Source organism: Chiloscyllium plagiosum, unplaced genomic scaffold, assembly GCF_037043375.1.
Source record: "Chiloscyllium plagiosum isolate Xiang-an unplaced genomic scaffold, Cpla_swu_hap1 HiC_scaffold_6, whole genome shotgun sequence".
In the NCBI taxonomy this organism is placed as follows: domain Eukaryota; kingdom Metazoa; phylum Chordata; class Chondrichthyes; order Orectolobiformes; family Hemiscylliidae; genus Chiloscyllium; species Chiloscyllium plagiosum.
Window position 1 is genome coordinate 126,190,071 of NW_028270144.1, and position 20,396 is coordinate 126,210,466.

At 43.8% G+C, this 20,396-nt stretch overlaps 1 protein-coding gene across 1 annotated transcript; it reads left to right on the forward strand.

Annotated features, from left to right (window-relative positions):
• The first annotated feature begins 11,351 nt into the window (after window positions 1–11,351).
• Window positions 11,352–12,017, forward strand: LOC122550953 (BTB/POZ domain-containing protein KCTD14-like). The gene has a single exon (XM_043692488.2). It carries the CDS (start codon window positions 11,358–11,360, stop codon window positions 12,015–12,017), a length of 660 nt encoding a protein of 219 aa, XP_043548423.2. The 5' UTR covers window positions 11,352–11,357.
• Window positions 12,018–20,396: the final 8,379 nt, after the last annotated feature.

The following is a 20,396-nucleotide window of genomic DNA, read 5'->3' on the forward strand; positions in this document are numbered from 1 at the left end:
AACAAAGAACTGCAGGCGCCGGAAATCCAAAACAAACAAAACCAGAAAGTGCTGGAAGAACTCAACAAGGCCTTTCATCACTCTGAGGCAGGGTCACTGAACCTGAAACGTTAACTCTGATTTCGCTCGATAGATATTGCTGGACCTGTTGAGCTTTTCTAGCAACTCTTTGTTTTATTCGATGAGAACAATATTTTCCCTCTTTGCTGGGCCGTCATTCTGGGACTCTGGATGACCACATCCCGTGTCATTACCATTACCTCAGTGTGTATCTCCGTCCCCTCCCATGTCATTACCATTACCTCAGTGTGTATCTCTGTCCCCTCCCGTGTCATTACCATTACCTCAGTGTGTATCTCTGTCCCCTCCAGCTTTGTCCTGGCTCAATTTGGAGTGGAGCTGCAACGTGTCAAGACAATTTTCTCCCATTATCTCTGAAGCTTTCCGCTCAGATTTGCATTTCATTTGCATATTATTTTCATTCCACTAGAATATCCTGTTGTTACTGCTAATGGAACACTTTGCAACGCTGTTTAACAAGAATGGCTGGGAAAAAACTGGCAGCTAGACCCAGGTAAAACCATAGAGTCATACAGCAGGGAAACAGACCCTTTGGTCCAACTCGTCCATTGCCGACCAAATATCATAAATTAATCTAGTCCCATTTACCAGCAATTGGCCCATATCCTTTTCAACCTTTCCTATCCACAAACCTGTCCCAATGTCTTTTAAATCTTGTAATTGTACCAGCCTCCATCACTTCCTCTGGCAGCTCGTTCTATATATTCATCACTTTCTGCATAAATCCCTTTTCAATCTTTCCCCTCTCACCCTAAACCTACACCCTCTAGTTATGGACTCCCCTACCCTGGGGAAAAGACCGTGGCTGTTTATCTTATCTATGCCCCTCATGATTTTATAAACGTCTGTAAAGTTACCTTTCAGCCTCCAACACACTAGGGAACAAAGCCCCAATCTATTCAGCTTCTGCTTATAACTCAAACCTGGTTAGAGATTAAAAAACTGCTGATGCTGGATTCCAGAATAGACAGGCAGGAGGCTGGAAGAACACAGCAAGCCAGGCAGTACCAGGAGGTGGGTCCTGAAGAAGGGTTACACCCGAAACGTCAACTTATTCAACTTCTGTCTCTGCCTGGCCTGGTGTGTTCTTCCAGTCTCCTGTCTATTTTATAACTTAAACCTTCCAGTCTCGGGAAATCATTTTTGAACCCTTTCCAGTTTAATAACATCTTTCCTACAGCCAGGTAACAGAAAGAGGCTGTGGTTTATGCACAAACCACAGATGTGCCCCAAGCCATTTTAAAGCGATATTATTCTGGAAAACTTATTGCACAGCCACAAAGGGAAAGACCACCAAAACAAAAAAGCACAGTGGCTCAGCGGTTAGCACTTGCTGCCTCATGGCATTAGGGATCTGGACTCAATTCCACCCTCGGAGTTTGCACGTTCTCCCAGTGTCTGCGTGAGTTTCCTCTGGGTGCTCCAGTTTCCTCCCACAGTCCAAAGATGTGCAGGTTAGGGTGGATTGGCCATGGGAAATGCAGAGCGATAGTGGAGGGTGTGGTGGGTCTGGGTGGGATGGTCTATAAAGTCATGAGGGACATGGATAGGGTAAATAGACAGGGTCTTTTCCCTGAGGTGGGGGAGTCCAAAACTAGAAAGTGAGAAGTCTTTAGAAATGAGATAATGAGAATCCGGAGACAGTATATTCCTGTTAGGATGAAGGAAAAGGCTGGTAGGTGTAGGGAATGCTGGATGACTAGAGAAATTGAGGGTTTGGTTAAGAAAAAGAAGGAAGCATATGTCAGGTATGGACAGGATAGATCGAGTGAATCCTTAGAAGAGTATAAAGGCAGTAGGAGTATACTTGAGAGAAATCAGGAGGGCAAAACGGGGACATGAGATAGCTTTGGCAAATAAGGTTGAGAGGAATTCAAAGGGTTTTTACAAATACAGTAAAGACAAAAGGGTAACTAGGGAGAGAATAGGACTCCTCAAAGATCAACAAGGCGGCCTTTGTATGGAGCCGCAGAAGATGGGGGAAGATACTAAACGAGTAGTTTGCATCTGTACATAACTGTGGAGAAGGACATAGATATAGAATGTAGGGAAGTAGATGGTGATATCTTGAAAAATGTCCATATTACAGAGGTGGTGGTGCTGGATGTCTTGAAATGCATCAAAGTGGATAAATCCCCAGGACCTGATCAGATGTACCTTAGAACTCCATGGGAACACAGTCCGCTGATTTCTCAGCAACAGACCCAAATAAGCAGACAAAACACGTCCAGAAACCCGAACCACTCTCCCTTAAATCAAAGACGTCTAAGAAATGACTGCCAGACTACTCAGATCCCTTGGCATCATGGTAGCCCACAAACCACCAATACACTAAATAGCAGCTAATGAACTTGAAAAACCCTATACAGACAACAAGTAAAACTAATGTCATTTACAAAATATCTTGCAAGAACTGTAACAAACACTACATTGGACAAACAGGCAGAAAACTAACCACAAGACGACATGACCCTCTCTCACTAGTATCCTTACATACAGATAAAGAAGGACACCACTTCGACTGAGACAACAAATCCATCTTAGGACAAGCCAAACAGAGACACATACGAGAATTCCTAGAAATATGGCATTCCAACCTGAACTCTATAAACAAACACATTGAGTTAGACCCCTAAGAAAAAGAACAGGAAATGACATCACCACAGGAAATGATGTCACCAATCCAAAAACCCAAACATAGAAATAGAAAGCAGGAATCATGTACACTGCTTCGCCTGAGGCCCACTGAAGATGTTACCTAGTAGGGTGATGAAACATCTGGAAATAAACCTCCCAGCTCAGCGAGCAAACCTACATCCAGAACTCCATGGGAAGCTAGGAAAGTGATTGCTCGTACCCTTGCTGAGATATTTGTGTCATTGATAGTCACAGGTGAGGTGCCAGAATACTGGAGGTTGGCTAATGTGACGCTACTATTTAAGAAGGGTGGTAAGGACAAGCCACAGAACTATAAACAGTGAGCCTGACATTGGTGGTGGGTAAGTTGTTGGAGGGAATCCTGAGGGACATGATTTACATGTAGTTGAAAAGGCATGGACTGATTAGGAATAGTCAGCATGGCTTTGTGTGTGGGAAATCATGTTTCACGAACTTTATCAAGATTTTTAAAGAAGTAAGAAGGAGAATTGATAAGGGCAGAGCAGTGGACGTGATCCATATGGACTTCAGTAAGGTGTTCGACAAGGTTCCACATGGGAAACTGGTTAGCAAGGTTAGATCACATGGAGAACTAGCCATTTGGATACAGAACTGGCTCAAACGTAGAAGACAGAGGGTGGTGGTTGAGGGTTGTTTTTCAGACTGGAGGCCTGTGACCAGTGGAGTGCCACAAAGATCAGTGCTGGGTCTACTACATTTCGTCATTTATATAAATGATCTGGATGTGAGAATAAGAGGTACAGTTACTAAGTTTACAGATGACACCAAAATTGGAGGTGTAGTGGACAATAAAGAGGGTTACCTCAGATTACAACAGGATCTTGTCAGATGGGCCAATGGGCTGAGGAGTGGCAGATGGAGTTTAATTTAGATAAATGCGAGGTGCTGCATTTTGGGAAAGCAAATCTTAGCAAGACATATACACTTAACGGAAAGGTCCTAGGGAGTGTTGCTGAACAAAGAGACCTTGGACTGCAGGTTCATGGCTCCTTGAAAGTGGAGTCGCAAGTAGATAGGATAGTGAAGGCGGCATTTGGTATGCTTTCCTTTATCGGTCAGAGTATTGAGTACAGGAGTTGGGAGGTCATGTTGCGACTGTACAGGACATTGGTTAGGCCACTGTTGGAATATTGCATGCATTCTGGTCTCCTTCCTGTCAGAAAGATGTCGTGAACTTGAAAGGATTCAGAAAAGGATGTTGCCAGGGTTGGAGGATTTGAGCTATAGGGAGAGGTTGAACAGGCTGGGGCTGTTTTCTCTGGAGAGTCGGAGGCTGAGAGGTGACCGTATATGGGTTTATAAAATTATGAGGGGCATGGATAGGGTAAATAGACAAAGTCTTTTCCCTGGGGTGGGGGAGTCCAGAACTAGGATGCATAGGTTTAGAGTGAGAGGGGAAAAATATTAAAGTGACCTAAGGGGCAACTTTTTCACGCAGAGCGTGGTGCATGTATGGAATGAGCTGCCAGAGGAAGTGATGGAGGATGGTATAATTACAACATTTAAAAGGTATTTGCATGGGTATATGAATAGGAAGGGTTTAGAGGAATATGGGCCAAGTGCTGGCAATTGGGACTCGATTAGTTTAGGATATCTGGTCAGCATGGACAAGTTGGACTGAAAGATTTGTTTCCGTTCTGTATATCTCTGTGATTCTATGATTTATTTTCTCGTTTGACATCTAACTTTGTTCCCTCCTCACCCCCTGGTAACTACCCCAACCCCTGTGTTTCCCAGAATGATTACAGATCAGCCACGATCTCACAATGAGGAACAAACTTGAGAGGTTGAACAGCCTCTTCTGAATCAGAGTCATATAGCATAGAAACAGGCCCTTCGGCCCTCCATGTCTGTGCCTACCTAACTGTACTAATCCCACCTTTTTGCCCTTGGTCCATAGCCCATTACATCATGGCATTTTAATATAGAACATTACAGCGCAGTACAGGCCCTTCGGCCCTCGATGTTGCGCTGCCCTGTCATACTAATCTGAGGCCCATCCCACCTACACTATTCCATGTACGTCCATATGCCTGTCCAATGACGACTTAAATGCACTTTAACTTGGCGAATCTACTACCATTGTAGGCAAAGCATTTCATACCCTTACTACTCTCCGAGGAGAGAAACTACCTCTGACATCTGTCTTAAACCTATCTCCCCTCACTTTAAAGTTGTGTCCGCTCATGTTTGCCATCCCCATGCTTGGAAAAAGGCTCTCCCTGTCCATCCTATCTAACCCTCTGATTATCTTGTATGTCTCTATTAAGTCACCTCTCAACCTTCTTCTCTCTAACGAGAACAGCCTCAAGGCCCTCAGCCTTTCCTCGTAAGACATTCCTTCCATACCAGGCATCATCCTAGTAAATCTCCTCTGCACCCTTTCCAAAGCTTCCACATCCTTCTTATACTGTGGTGACCAGAATTATACACAATACTCCAAGTGTGGCCGTACCAGAGCTTTGTACAGCTGCAGCATAACCTCCTGGTTCTGGAACTCAATCCCAAAACACTGTATGCCTTCTTAACAACCCTGTCAATCTGGGTGGCAACTTTCAGGTATCTGTGTACATGAACTCTGCACTCCCAAGAATCTTACCATTAGCCCAATACTTTGCATTCCGATTACTCCGTCCAAAGTGTATCACCTCACATTTGTCCACATTAAACTCCATTTGCCACCTCTCAGCCCAGCTCTGCATTCTATCTACGTCTCTCTGCGACCTACTGCATCCTTTGTCACTATCCACAACTCCACTGACCTTAGTGTCATCTGCAAATTTACTAACCCACCCTTCTAAGCCCTCATCCAGGTCATTTATAAAAATGACGAACAGCAGTGGACCCAACACCGACCCTTGCGGTACGCCGCTAGTAACTGGACACCAAGATGAACATGTTCCATCAACTACAACCCTCTGTTTTCTTTCAGCAAGCCAATTACTGATCCAAACTGCTATGTCTCCCACAATCCCATTCCTCTGCATTTTGCATAATAGCCTACTGTGGGGAACCTTATTGAACGCCTTGCTGAAATCCATATACACCACATCAACCGGTTTACTCTCATCTACCTGTTTGGTCACTTTGTTAAAAAACTCAATAAGATTCGTTAGGCACGACCTACCCTTCACAAAACCGTGCTGACTGTCCCTGATCAGATTATTCTTTTCTAGATAGTTATAAATTCTATCTCTTATAACCTTTTCCAACACTTTACCAACAACTGAAGTGAGACTCACTGGTCTGTAATTACCAGGGTTGTCTCTACTACCCTTTTTGAACAAGGGAACCACATTTGCTATCCTCCAGTCCTCAGGCACTATTCCTGTAGACAATGATGATTTGAAGATCAATGCCAAAGGCTCAACAATCTCTTCCCTTGCTTCCCAGAGGATCCTAGGATAGATCCCATCCGGCCCAGGGGACTTGTCTATTTTCACACTCTGCAGTATTTCTAATACCTCTTCCTTGTGAACCTCAAGTGCTTATTCAGATGCTTCTTAAATGTTGCAAGTGTACCAGTCTTGACCACCCCCTCAGGCAGCATGTTCCATGCTTCCACCACCCTCCAAGTTAAAATGTTTTTCCTCCAATCTCCTTCAAACCACATGTTTCTCAGCTTAAACACATGCCCTCCGGTCTTAGACACATCTGCCCACAGGGTGTCCACAAGAATGTCATGATCTACTGTCTGTGCCTCTCAATCAGATTCCCCCCTCCCTAACAATGCTGCAGTTTCAAGGGTGTCATTCAAGGGTGGCACAGTGGTGAGCACTGCTGTCTCACATGTCAGGGACCCACGTTCGAGTCCAGTCTCGGGCAACTGTCTGAGTGAAGTTAGTACATTCTCTCCGTGCCTGTGTGGTTCCCCTCTGGGGGTGCTCCTGTTTCCAGCCACAGTCCAAAGCTGTTCAGGTTAGGGTGGATTGGCCATGCTAAATTGCCCATGGTGTGCAGGCTATGGAGAGGGGTTAGCCATGGGAAATGCAGAGTTAGGGGGGATTGGAGTAGGGTGGGGTGGGTGAGTCTAGGTGAGATATTCTTTCGACGATCAGTGTGGACTTGATGGGCTGAATGGCCTGCTTCCACACTGTAGCGGTTCTATGATTACTGCTATTAGCTGCCTACGCCAGACTTTCTTTCATATACCACTACCCCAGGCTGCCTTGGTCGGATTTGAGCTTGAATTCAAGTTTAGAATGTAGAACATTACAGCACAGTACAGGCCCTTCAGCCTTCAATATTGCGCCGACCTGTGAAACCAATCTAAAGCTCATCTAACCCACACTCTCCAATTATCATCCATATGTTTATCTAATGACCATTCAAATGCCTTTAAAGTTGGCAAATCTGTTACTGTTGCAGGCAGGGTGTTCCACGTCCCTACTACTCTCTGAGTAAAGAACCAACCTCTAACATCTGTCCTATATCTATCATCCCTCAATTTAAAGCTATGTCCCCTCATGCTCGCCATCACCATCTGAGGGAAAAGGCTCTCTCACTGTCCACCTTTTCCATAGAACTCGAACATTACAGCGCAGTACAGACCCTTCAGCCATCAATATTGCACCGACCTGTGAAGCCAATCTGAAGCCCATCTCACCTCACTATTCCATTTTCATCCATATGCTTATCCAATGACCATTTAAATGCCCTTAAAATTGGCTAGTCTACTATTGTTGCAGGCAGGGCTTTCCACACCCCTACTACTGAGTAAAGAAACTACCTCTAACATCTGTCCTATATCTATAACCACTCAATTTAAAGCTATTCCCCCTCATGCTAGCCATCATCATCTCAGCAAAAAGACTCTCACTGTCCACCCTACCTAATCCTCTGAATATCTTGTGTGTCTCAATTAAGTCACCTCTCAACCTTCTTCTCTGTAACAAAAACAACCTCAAGTCCCTCAGCCTTTCCTCGTAAGACCTGCCGTCCATACCAGGCAACATCCTAGTAAATCTCCTCTGACACCTTTCCAAAGCTTCCACATATTTTTATAATGCACTGACCAGAACTGCCACAATACTTCATGTGCGGCAGCAACCAGAGTTTTGTACAGCTGTAACATGACGTCATAGCTCCAAACCTCAATCCCTCTACTGATAAAAGCCAGTGCACCACATGCCTTCTTAACAACCCGACCAACCTGGGTGGCAATTTTCAGGGATCTATGCACATGGACACCAAGATCTCGCTCAAGATTAGAGTGGTGCTGGAAAAGCACAGCAGGTCAGGCAGCATCCGAGGAGCTGGAAAATTGACATTTTGGACAGGACCCCTTCATCAGGAAGGCTCATTCCTGATGAACGGCGTCTGCCCAAAACATCGATTTTCCTGCTCCTCAGATGCTGCCTGACCTGCTATGGTTCTCCAGCACCACTCTAATCTTAATTTTGTGCTCCAGCATCTGCAGTCCTCACTTTCGCCTATCAAGATCCCTCTGTTCACCTGCACTACCAAGAATCTTACCATTAGCCCAGTACTCTGTATTCCTGTTGCTCTTTCCAAAGTGAATCATTTCACACTTTTCCGCATTAAACTCCATTTGCCACCTCTCAGCCCAGCTCGACAGCTTATCTATGGCCCTCTGTAACCTGCAACATCCTTCAGCATTATCCACAACTCCACCAAATTTAGTGTAATCTGCAAATTTACTAACCCATCCTTCTATGCCCTCATCTAGGTCATATACAAAACTGATAAACAGTAGTGGCCCCAAAACAGATCCTTGCAGTACACCGCTACTAACTGAATTCCAGGATGAACATTTCACATCAACCATCTTACAGCTAGTCAATTTCTGATCTAAATCACCCTCAATCCCATGCCTCCATATTATCTGCAATAGCCTAATGTGGGGAACCTTATCAAACGCTTTACTGAAATCCATATACATCACATCAACTGCTTTACCCTCATCCATCTGCTTGGTCACCTTCTCAAAGAACTCAATAAGGTTTGTGAGGCACAATCTATTCTTCACAAAACTGTGTTGACTATCCCTAATTGAATTCTTTCTTTCCAGATTATTATAAGTCCTATTTTTTATAATCCTTTCTAAAACTTTGCCCACAACAGAAGTAAGGCTCACTAGTCTATAATTACTCCCCTTCTTGAGCAAGGACACAACATTTGCTATCCTCCATTCTTCTGGCACTATTCCTGTAGACATTAATGACATAAAGATCAAAGCCAAAGGCTCTGCAATCTCCTCCTTGTCTTCCCAGAGAATCCTAGGATAAATCCTATCTGGCCCAGGGGACTTTGCTATTCCTCCTTTTAACCTCAATCACGTCTAGTCAAATAGCCTGTATCTCCGTATTCTCCTTGACAACATTGTATTTTTCCTGTGTGAATACAGACAAAAAATATTCATTTAGTGCCTCTTGTCAGACTGCACGCACAACCTCCCACTATCATCCTTGACTGGCCCTAATCTGACTCTAGTCATTCTTTTATTCCTGACATACCTATAGAAAGCTTGAGGGTTTTCCTTGATCCTATCTGCCAACGACTTCTCATGTCCCCTCCTGGCTCTTCTTAGATCTCTCTTTAGGTCCTGTCTGGCTAACTTGTATCTCCTAAGTGCCCCAACTGAGTATTCATGTCTCATCTTTACATGAACCTCCTCCTTCCTCTCGACAAGATATTCAGCTTCTTTGGTAAAGCGCAATTCCCTCATTCAACCACTTCCTCCCTGCCTGACAGATACATACTTTTCAAAGACCCACAGTTGCTGTTCCTTGAACAAGCTCCACATTTCAATTGTACCCATCTCCTGCAGTTTCCTTCGCCATTCTATGCATCCTAAATCTTGCCTAATCGCATCATAATTGCCTTTCTCCCAGCAATAACACTTGTCCTGCAGTATATAACTATTCCTTTCCAAGGCTGAAGTAAATATAAACGAATTATTGTCACCATCACCAAAGTGCTCACCTACATCTAAATCTAACATCTGGCCAGGTTCATAACCCAGTACCAAATCCAATGTGGCTTCGCCTCTTGTTGGCCTCTCTACATACTGTGTCAGGAAACCCTCTTGCGCAGATTGGACAATAACTGACCCATCTAAAGTACTCGAACTCGAATTTCCAGTCAATATTTGGAAAGTTAAAGTGCCCCATAACAACTACTCTGCTGCTTTCGCTTCTACCAAGAATCATCTTTGCAATCCTTCCCTCTGCATCTCTGGAAATATTTGGAGGCCTATAGAAAGCTCCCAACAGGGTGACCTCTCCTTTCCTGTTTCTAATCTCAGCCCATACTACCTCAGTAGACGAGCCCTCATCAAACATCTTTCTGCCACCGTAATATTGTCCTTGACTAACAATACCTTACCTCCCTCTCTTTTACAATGTTCCTGATCTTACTGAAATATCTAAACCCTGGAACTTGCAACAACCATTCCCTTTCCTTCTCTATCCATGTCTCCGAAATGGCCACAACATCAAAGTCCCAGGTACCAACCCATGCTACAAGTCCACCCACTTTATTCTGGATGCTCCTGGTGTTGAAGTAGACATACTTCAAACCACCTTCCTGTCTGCTGGTACACTCCTGCAACCTTGAAACCTTACTCATGATCTCACTACTCAACCTTCTGTATTCTGGAGATACAATTCAGGTTCACATTCCCCTGCTGAATTAGTTTAAGCCCCCAGGAAGAACATTAGCAGATTTATACCCCTCAGGATATTGGTACCCTTCAGGTTCAGGTGTAGACCATCCCATTTGTAGAGGTCCCACCTACCCCAGAATGAGCCCCAATTATCCAGGTATCTGAAACCCTCCCTTCTGCACCATCCCTGTAGCCACGTGTTCAACTGCTCACTCTCCCTATTCCTCTCCTCGCTAGCATGTGGCATGGGTAACAAACCAGAGATAACAACTCTATTTGTTCTAGCTCTAAGCTTCCACCCTAGCTCCCTGAATTTCTGCCTTACATCCCCATCCCATTTCCCAACTATGTTGTTGGTGCCTATGTGGACCACAACTTGGGGCTGTTCTCTATCCACTCTTAAGGATCCCAAAAACATGATTGGAGACATCACAGGCACTTGCACCTGAGGGGTAACACACCAACCGCGAGTGTCTGTCATTCCCACAGAATCTCCTATCTGTCCCCCTAACTACTGAATCCCCAGTGACTAATGCTCTCCTCCTCTCCCCCCTGCTCTTCTGAGCAACAAGGACAGACTCTGTGCCAGAGACATGTACCAGCAGACACCCATCTTAAAATACCTGCAAGAGAGAAAAAAGTCCCAGAAGCCTTTGCACTCTGGTAAGATTTTAAACGAAGAATTTATCTTCCTGATAGACCCCAGTTTCTGCCTCTCACCACTCCTGCTACAGAAATGAAGGCCACTGCTCCCAAGAGATAAGTTTTTAAATGAAATTTTACCAGTCTTGTAACATAACCACAACACGAGTCAGAGGGAAATGGGTCTGGGTGGGTTACTCGGAGTGTCGGTGTGGACTTGCTGGGCCGAAGGGAATCTAATCAAATCTAAACTACTATGCCCACTGAGAATTCATGTTTAACGATGAAATTCTCTTCTCTTCCCTCCCTGTAACAGGCTTCAGGAGTTATGATTCTTAATGTTGGGGGTGAGATCTACACCACAACAGCGAGTACCCTGAAGAAATATCCTAGGTCCACACTGGCTGAACTATGCAGCAATCCTGGCAAAGCAACCATTGATCGCAAAGGCAGAATCTTCATCGACAGAGAAGGAACCTTCTTCAAATACATCTTGGCATTCCTTCGGAGTGGACAGCTACCAACCCGGTTCACCCAGCAAATTTACCAGGAGGCCTTGTTCTATAACATTGAGCCTCTGGTGGAGCTGCTCAAGGATTCGCCGGAACTGTACGGTGAGCTGGTCGGAAGGCAACAGTTTTTGAGCGAGGTGCCAAATTACATGGAGAACGTCGAGGTGCTCATTCACCTGGCCAGGGCGGAAAGCGTGGGCTCTCGCCGATCCTGGGTGATGGTCTGTGTGGTCAAAAACAAAGAGGACGAGACAAAGGTCCTGGAAACAATCAGGGATCTGGGCCCTGACAAGGACACTCTGGTGAAATTTGGCCCCTGGAAACCTTCGCCAACGGCCTCCGATTTACTGGACTGCATCAAACTGGACATTGAGAAAAGAGGCTACAATGTTTCTTTCCAACCCTACAAAGCAGTGAGAGGACTGCTCTCTTCCTCTTGCAACTTGCTCTTTGAGTTTGTTTTCACTTGGTGGTAAAGGTGTTACCACAGTATTTACAGCCCAAATAAGCCAAATGGCCTGTGAGATTGTTCATATTACAGGCCAGCCTCCATCTACATATTCCCCTCTTCTTTCCCACCTTGTCTTTATCTAGATTTCCCCTTTAGTTCATCTGTGTTAATTACCTCAACTACTCTTCAGGGCAGTGAATTCCATAGTCAAACCATTCCTTGGAAAAACATATTCTCCTGAATTCCCAGCTGGGTTTACAGTTACATAGTGCTGAGAAGTCCATGGAGTCAGTGCTGACCTAATCCCACACTAGGCTCATCGCCTTGAATCTTCTGATGTTTCAAGTGCCCAACCACATTTTCTTTTAAAAAGGTTGTGAGGTTTCCCATCTCTATTACCTTCCCAGGTGGGATATTCCAGATTGCAAACATCTGGATAGAATATCTATTCCTCAAATCCTCCTGCCTTTCACCTCATTGTGCCCCTTCACAACTGATCCTTTTATTTAAGGGGAACATCTGCTTCCTACCCATATCCCAATGATCTTGTCCTTGTGGACCCAAGTTATTGTGGAGAACAAGTAATCATTTGTTAGACCTCAGCTACAGTATTGTGTACAGTTCTGGGCACCTCTTTATAGGAAAGATGTGAATGCATTGGAGAAAGCACAGAAGTGATTTACAAAAATAGCTCCAGAAACCTCAATGATGAGGAGAGTTTGAAGACGGTGGGACTATTCTGCTTGGAGGGGAGAAGGCTGAGAGGTGATTTGATAGAGGTTTTCAAAATAGTGAACAAGTTGGATAGAGTAGATCAAGAGAAACTGTTCCCACTTATAAGAGAAAAAGAACAAGATGTAAAGTGATATGCCAATGAAGTAAGGGCGATGTGGGAAAGAAAAAAAAAATCAGCAGCAAGAGGTTAGAGCATGGAATGCACTGCCTGGAAGTGTAGAGGCAGGTTCAATTGAGGCATTCACGAGTGTCAGTGGATGATAATGTGGATCGAAATGGTGTTCATGGCTATGGGGAAAAGGCAGGAGACTGGCAATGGATAATAGAATCGACACAAGCACAATGGGCAAAATGGCCTTTTTCTGCATTGTTGCAATTCAGTGAATCTGTGGATTGTTATTAAAATCCATATGGTTCACTAATACTCTTTAAGGAAGGACATCTTTAACCTATCTGGTTTACACACAACTCCAGACCCACAGCAATGTGCTAGACCCTGAACTGTCCTCCAAGCCGTTCAGTTCAAGGGCAATTCGGGATGGACAACAAACGCTGTCCTTGCCAGTGTCACCACATCTGTGAAATAATAATATGAAGGATATTATCAAAGGGAGGCGATGGCCTAGTAGCATTATTATTGGACCGTTAGTCTAGAGACCTAGGTATCATTCTGAGGATCTGAGTTTGACTCTTGCCACAGCAAACGGTAGAATTTGAACTCAAAAATCTGGTATTACAAATCTACTGATGACCATGAATCTGTTGTTGATGTCAGGAAAAACCCATCTGAGTCACTAATGCCCTTTAGGGAAGGAAACTGCCAACCCCACCTGATCCAACCTACATGTGACTCCAGACCCACAGCAATGTGGTTGACTCTTAACTGTCCTAATGGACAGTTAGGGATGGGCAATAAATGTTGGTCTAGCCAGTGACACCCTCATGAATGATTTTTTAAAAAAAATGCTACTCAATTGCCCTAATCTACAGGGTTGCTGCAAAGTGGAATTAGGTTGGGCATTTCATTATTTTGGCTAGCATAGAAATCATGGGAAGAGTGGCCCCTTTCCATGCCACAGACTTACCTGACTGATGGCTTTATGCCTTTCTTGGCCTCACATTTCAGCTTCACAGTTCCAATCATTTGTTTTCAAGTAATATCCAAGGCCACTGAAAATCACTATGACCTCTGATGTCATTAAATGGAAAGGATCGAGGTGCAATCCAGTCATCGAGTCATTCATCCCATTGCTCTGAAGAATCATTCAATTCCTCGTGTCTTTAACTGTAATGCAAGTGATTTGCATTTAAATTCCATTTCCCCATCACCTTTTAGCTTCATAGGCCTTTGAAATCCCAGCAACGTTAGATTCAACTGTCCTGTCATTCACAGGGATGAACAGACAATTCCAAAGCTCCCCCCCACCCTCGACCGACATTAAATCAATGATATTCTTCAAAAGAAATATGTTTAATTGGTGGCCGAAACACTTCAGGTGACTCTGCAGTGGGGGACAGCACAACATACGTCAATCTTCCTTTCAGTGACAGGTAACATTCAGTCACAAAAGCCCTGACCGACAATATCATGAGGCTGTCAATGGGTGGGAGAAGGAAAGCCAAGTTCTGTTCTTCTGTATTTGTTGGGTCAGCAGCATAAAGAAAGGGATACCAGCTGAGGAATTGTGTCTGCAGCTGCATTGCCACATCCAGATATTTGCACAATATTTAAGAGAAAAAGGCTGTTCTGGGGATCTTGGTCCAAACAAGCCTGTTTTTCGAACTCCCTCATCAGCATATCCTTCCATTCCTTCCTCCCTCGTGTTTATCCAGCTTCCCCCATGTATGTTCTATACTATTCATCTGAACCAGTCTCTGCGAGGACGAAATGCGCATTCTCCTCACTCTCTGGGTGAAGATGTTTGGCATTAATTTCCAATTGGGTTTATTGGAGATTTTCTCCTACTTAAGATCTCCAGGTTACCTACAGCCACAAGTGCCTTCTTCTCTGTATTAACTCCAATCAGAGTTTTAGAAGGACTATATCTGCTAGAGTTAGAGCATAGGATGTTCAGAGTGGAAACAGGCAACTCAGCCTATCAAGTCCACTCCATAATTCAATAAGATTATGGCTGATCCCCTTATTTTGATTATTTTTACTTGCTCATGTCATGAACATAATTGTCATGTTGTAATTGCTGTGAAGAAAGTGGTGTGACACCTTCAATGTGGAACCACTGCTGTCCGCTTGCAGTGCGATGAGGGAGGCAGTCCCAGCATTTTGACCCAGCGACACTGAAGGAACAAATGATATTATTTCCAAGTGAGGGCGGTGAGTGGCTTTATGCTTTCTAAATGTATTCCTTCATGGCATGTGGGGATCACTGACACAGCCAGCATTTATTGCCTAACTACCCGTTGAGCTCTGCAGTTAAATATTCAGAAGTTCACAAATGGAGGACACGAGTTCAAATCCCACCACAGCAGCTTGGGCATTCCAGTTCAATTGATAAATCTGGATTTCTTTTAAAAAGTAAAAAACTAATTTCATTAATGATGAAAATGAAACCACATTGAATCGTTGGAAAAACCCATCTGGTTCACTTAATGTCCTTTAGGGATGAAAACTGTCGCCCTTACCTAGTCTGACCGACATACGATTCCAGAACTGCAGCATTGTGCTTGAATCTTAACTGCCCTCTGAAATGGTCCTATCCAGTTCAAGGGACTTGGGGATGGAAAACAAGTGGCTGCAGTGCCCATATCCCATGAGAGAATAAAAGAAAAAAAAAAGCTCCCTCGCTTCCACAGAATTAGTGTCATACAGCTGCACAGCAACTTTGGTCCGACTCATCCAGGCCAACAGATATCCTAAATAAATCTAGTCCCATTTGACCCATATCCCTCTAAACCCTTTCTATTCATATACCCATCCAGATGCCTTTTAAATGTTGTAATTGTACCAGCCTCCACCACTTCCTCTGGCAGCTCATTCCCATACACGTACCACGCTCTGCATGAAAACGTTACCCCTTAGGTCCCTTTTAAATCATTCCCCTCTCACCCTAAACCTATGCCCTCTAGCTTTAGAGTCCCCAATCCTGCAAAAAAGACTAACTATTCACCCTATCTATGCCCCTCATGATTTTATAAACCTCTAAGGTTACCCCTCAGTCTCTGATGCTCCAGAGAAAATAGCCCCTGTTCAGCCTCTCCCTATAGCTCAAATCCTCCAACCATGGCAACATTCCTGTAACCCTATTCTGAACCCTTTCAAGTTTCACAACATCCTTCATATAGCAGGGAGAGCAGAATTGAACACATTATTCCAAATGTAGCCTAACCAATGTCCTGTATGGCCGCAACATGACCTCCCAATTCCTATACTCAATGTACCGATCAATAAAGGCAAGCATACCAAATGCCTTCTTCACTATCCTATCTACCTACGACTCTCCACTTATATCCTTGATACAAAAGTTAGATTTGAAGTGAAATTTCCATAAACCCACAATTATATCAACATAAACAAAAACAAAAATTGCTTAGTAAAACTGTGCAGGTCAGGCAGCATCCCTGGCGTGAAAGTTAATGTTTCAGGTCAATGTCATTTATCACTTTGCTGAAACCATTGTATATTACAAGAAAATAACCTTTCATTTTAAAAGTATATTTTCACCAGCTACACAAGGAATAAACACCTACAGAGAAAGACAACTCAACTTGGCTTCTATTTTGAAACAAATTTCTTACAACAAGGCAGGCTAGCTCTTGGATGGTCAATTTACAATAGGTTTGTGTGATAGAAGGAAAGATATGATGGCTAACAAAACATTATTTAGAAAGAGAGGTTGCAGAAACAAAATCAGCCAAAGGTGCATGAGGCTCAGATGATACACAACAGGATTAGACCAGACTGTTAGAGATCATAAAACATTTTAAATAGACAGAAAACAATAAAATTGGCACCATTTTTGTTTCAAAAACTTCCTATACAAAAAAAAAGCCTTCAGCTACTTAATCAATTGTGACACGGTTTCTCAAGACAGCAAGATGAAATTAATCCTCTGTGCTTTGTTACAAGGGCAGTTGGTTAGTTCTGTTGGCTGGATGGCTGGTTTGTGATACAAAGTGACACCAACTGTGGGATTCAATTCTCAAACCAGCTGAGGTTACCATGAAGCACTCTCCTCCTCAACCTCTCCCCTCACTGGAGGTGTGGTAACCATCAGGTTAAACCACCATTAGTTGTCTCTCTCTTTCTCTGATAGGACTACAGAAGCTTTACCATTTTTTGTTACTGACTTTATTTAAACTGATGTGTCTTTACAATAAACTTATGCATGCTTATTTGAAAAAATAGAGTGTACAAACAATTCAAACAGAGGTGCCAGAGGTCTAACTATATTCTCCAGGGACTTTTAATGTGTTAAAGCACATCCTTGAAAATACAATGGTCATTTGTCAAACTGGTCTGCATAGGGTTCAAATAATGCTGGTGTACTTGCTTGCAATACAAGATTTTGACACAGACCTTCCTACGTGAGAACATTGATAAAGGACTTGACTCGGTGGAATAAACGCAGGAAGGATGTTCCCAATCACATGTAAGCCCAAACCACACGCCACAGTCTAAGGATACAGGGTAGGCCATTCAGGACTGAGATGAGGAGCAATTTTTCACCCAGAGAGTGGGGAGCCTGGGGAATTCTCTGCCACAGAAAGCAGGAATAGAGCACTGAGCTGAATAATCAGCCATGATCATATTAAATGGAGGAGCACTTAATGGGCCAAATGGCCTCATGCTGCTTTTTTTTAAAAAAAGATTTCTATAAGTTTTTTAAATTACTTTCCCCCTCCACCCCTCCCCCGAAAGAGTTACATCTTCTGACAAATTTCAGATCTTAAGGGAAGTTGATTTTTTCATGGCTCTCCTGATTCTGTATACCATATGTCTCAAATGTGGATAAGGACAATGGGATAATGAACTAATGGTAGTTGGTCGCTCTCCTCAAACCCTGTTAGGAGCATAGACTGCACAACTCGCTTCCTCAGTATCACCCATCTCAAGAACCCAGGAGAAATGGCCACGCCCCACCCACCCCCATCAACGGGTTTTAAAGAAGTGTCACTGAACTCAAAGGGTGAACTCTTATTTCTCTCTACAGATGCTGCTCGCTCTCTCTCTCTCTCTCTCTACAGATGCTGCCAGCAATTTCTGTATTTGGAACTTTGTACAAGATGTGTCACTGCCATTGCCCACCATGAGTGGTTGTGCTCTGCCATCAGACCTTAAACTTTCCTGTTTTAAGGAGCTTCTTGAAATTAAGATGTGATCAAAAGAGAGTAATGTCTGGCTTGTCCTGGGCCAACCTTCGCCTCCTGTGAACCAGCTTGGAAAGGTTCATGTGAAAGACACGGAGTAATGTCAAGATATTGCTGTTCTCTTGCCTCAACTTTCATCCCAAAAGTTCCAGTATTTTGCGTTCAAGAATTAATTGATTTCATTGAATTACAACTTCCCTTGCCATAAATCCATTTCGTTATTTGCTCACGACATAGGACACCACTGACAAAGACAGCATTTATTGCGCATTCTTAATCATCTCAATGGCCTGCTCAGCCATTTTAGAGGGTAGCGAGTCTGGAGTCACAAGTAGACTGGATTGGTTAAGGGCAACAGATGACCTCCCTCTAGAATAAGTAACATCACATAGTCCCAGAAGACCATAGGGCAGCTCTTGCATTAGAAAGGTGACTGGTGGTGGTTTAATCTTGAGGGTCACCGTGCCTCAGGCAAGGGGTGAGGATGCAAGGGTGGAAGCTTTGGGAATTGAACCATCACTCTGCATCGCAAATTGACCGTCCAGTCAACTGAGCTAACCTAACCTCTTGCCCTATGGGATAATAGTGAACCAAAGTTTTTCCAAAATGACAATCCAGTAGCTGCATACTCACCATAACTAATCACTCTTTATTTCAAATTTTATTTAATGAGTTGAATTTCCACAGTTGCCACAGTGGGGTTTGAACTCCCATGTTTGAAGCATTAGGGACATATTTCTGATCGATAACATAAGCACTATGCCACTGCACCCTGTAATTACCTGGAAGCATTAGTAAATAGATTAGCAAATTGAAAAAGAGAACAGAAAGTCTGGTACAGTACCATATTGGGACATGCAGTACTGTAGCAATGAACTTTAACTGAGTCACTGAAGTCATTACGCAAGAGACAAGAAACTTTAGTCAGAAAACGAATGGATGGATTTTCTTAGAACTCATCCATCATCATTGGGGGCAGCACGGTGGCACAGTGGTTAGCACTGCTGCCTCACAGCTCCAGGGACCCAGGTTCAATCCCTGCCTTGGGTAACTGTCTGTGTGGAGTTTGCACATTCTCCCCGTGTCTGTGTGGGTTTCCTCCGGGTGCTCCGGTTTCCTCCCACGATCCAAAAATGTGCAGGTTACGTAAATTGCCCGTAGTGTTAGGTGAAGGGGTAAATGTAGGGGAATGGGTCTGGGTGGGTTACGCTTTGGTGGGTCAGTGTGGACTTGTTGGGCCGAAAGGCCTGGTGTTTAGATTTTGAGCAGCTCACTTAATTATCCATACCAGCACTGAACAGCAAGCTCTTGGACTATAGGGAGGAACACTGGAGCAGGAGGTGGCCACTCAGCCATTCATACCACCACAGTCATTCTAACTGTTGCCTGATCATCATCTTCAACATCAATTTCCCACCCTATCCCCATTTTCCTTGAAGTCATTAGGATCTGGATATCAATCAGTCTCCGTCTTGGACATAGTGAACAAGCTTCCACAGACCTCGGAGGTCATACAGTCATACAGCATGGAAACAGACCCTTTGATCCAACTAGTCCATGCCGACCAAGTTCCATTTGTCTGTGTTTGGCTCATATCCCTCCAAATCTTTCCTATTCATGTAGCGTACCAAATGCCTTAAATGTTGTAACCCTACCTGCATCTACCACTTCCTCTGGCACTTCATTCCACTTTAAAACCACTCTTTATACCCCTCAGGTCCCTTTTAAATCTTTCTCCTCTCATCTGAAAATTGTTATCTAGTTTTAAACTCCCCTACCCTAGAGAAAAGACCTTTGCTATTCACCTTATCTATGTCCCTCGTAATTCTTATAAACCACTTTACAGTCACCCCTCAACTTCCTCTACTCCGATCAAAATATATTCCCAGCCTAAATAGCCTCTCTTTATATCTCAAACCCTTCAGTCCTGGTGACATCCTTGTAAATCTTTTCTGAACCCTCTCCAATTTAATAACATCCTTCGTATAGCAGGGCAACCAGAACTGTACACAGTGCTCGCAAAGCAGCCTCACCAACAACCTGTACAACTGCAATGTAACATTCCAACTCTTATACTCAAAGGTCTGAGCAATGAAGGCAAGTGAGCCAAATGCCCCTCTCATCACCCTAGCTACCTACGGTGCAACTTTCAAAGAACAATGTACCTGAATCCCTAGGTTGCTCTGTTCAACAATATTCCCTCCAACCCTACCCATTAACTGTGCAAGTCCTGCCCTTATTCATCTTACTAAAATGCAACACCTTCCAAACTAAATTCTATCTACCACTGTTCAGCCCAGTGGCGTGGCCCAACTGATCAAGATCCCTTTGAAATGATAGGTAA

Coding starts and splice junctions, on each gene's coding strand:
- LOC122550953 (XM_043692488.2), top strand. CDS start 11,358: ATGATTCTTAATGTTGGGGGTGAGATCTACACCACAACAGCGAGTACC.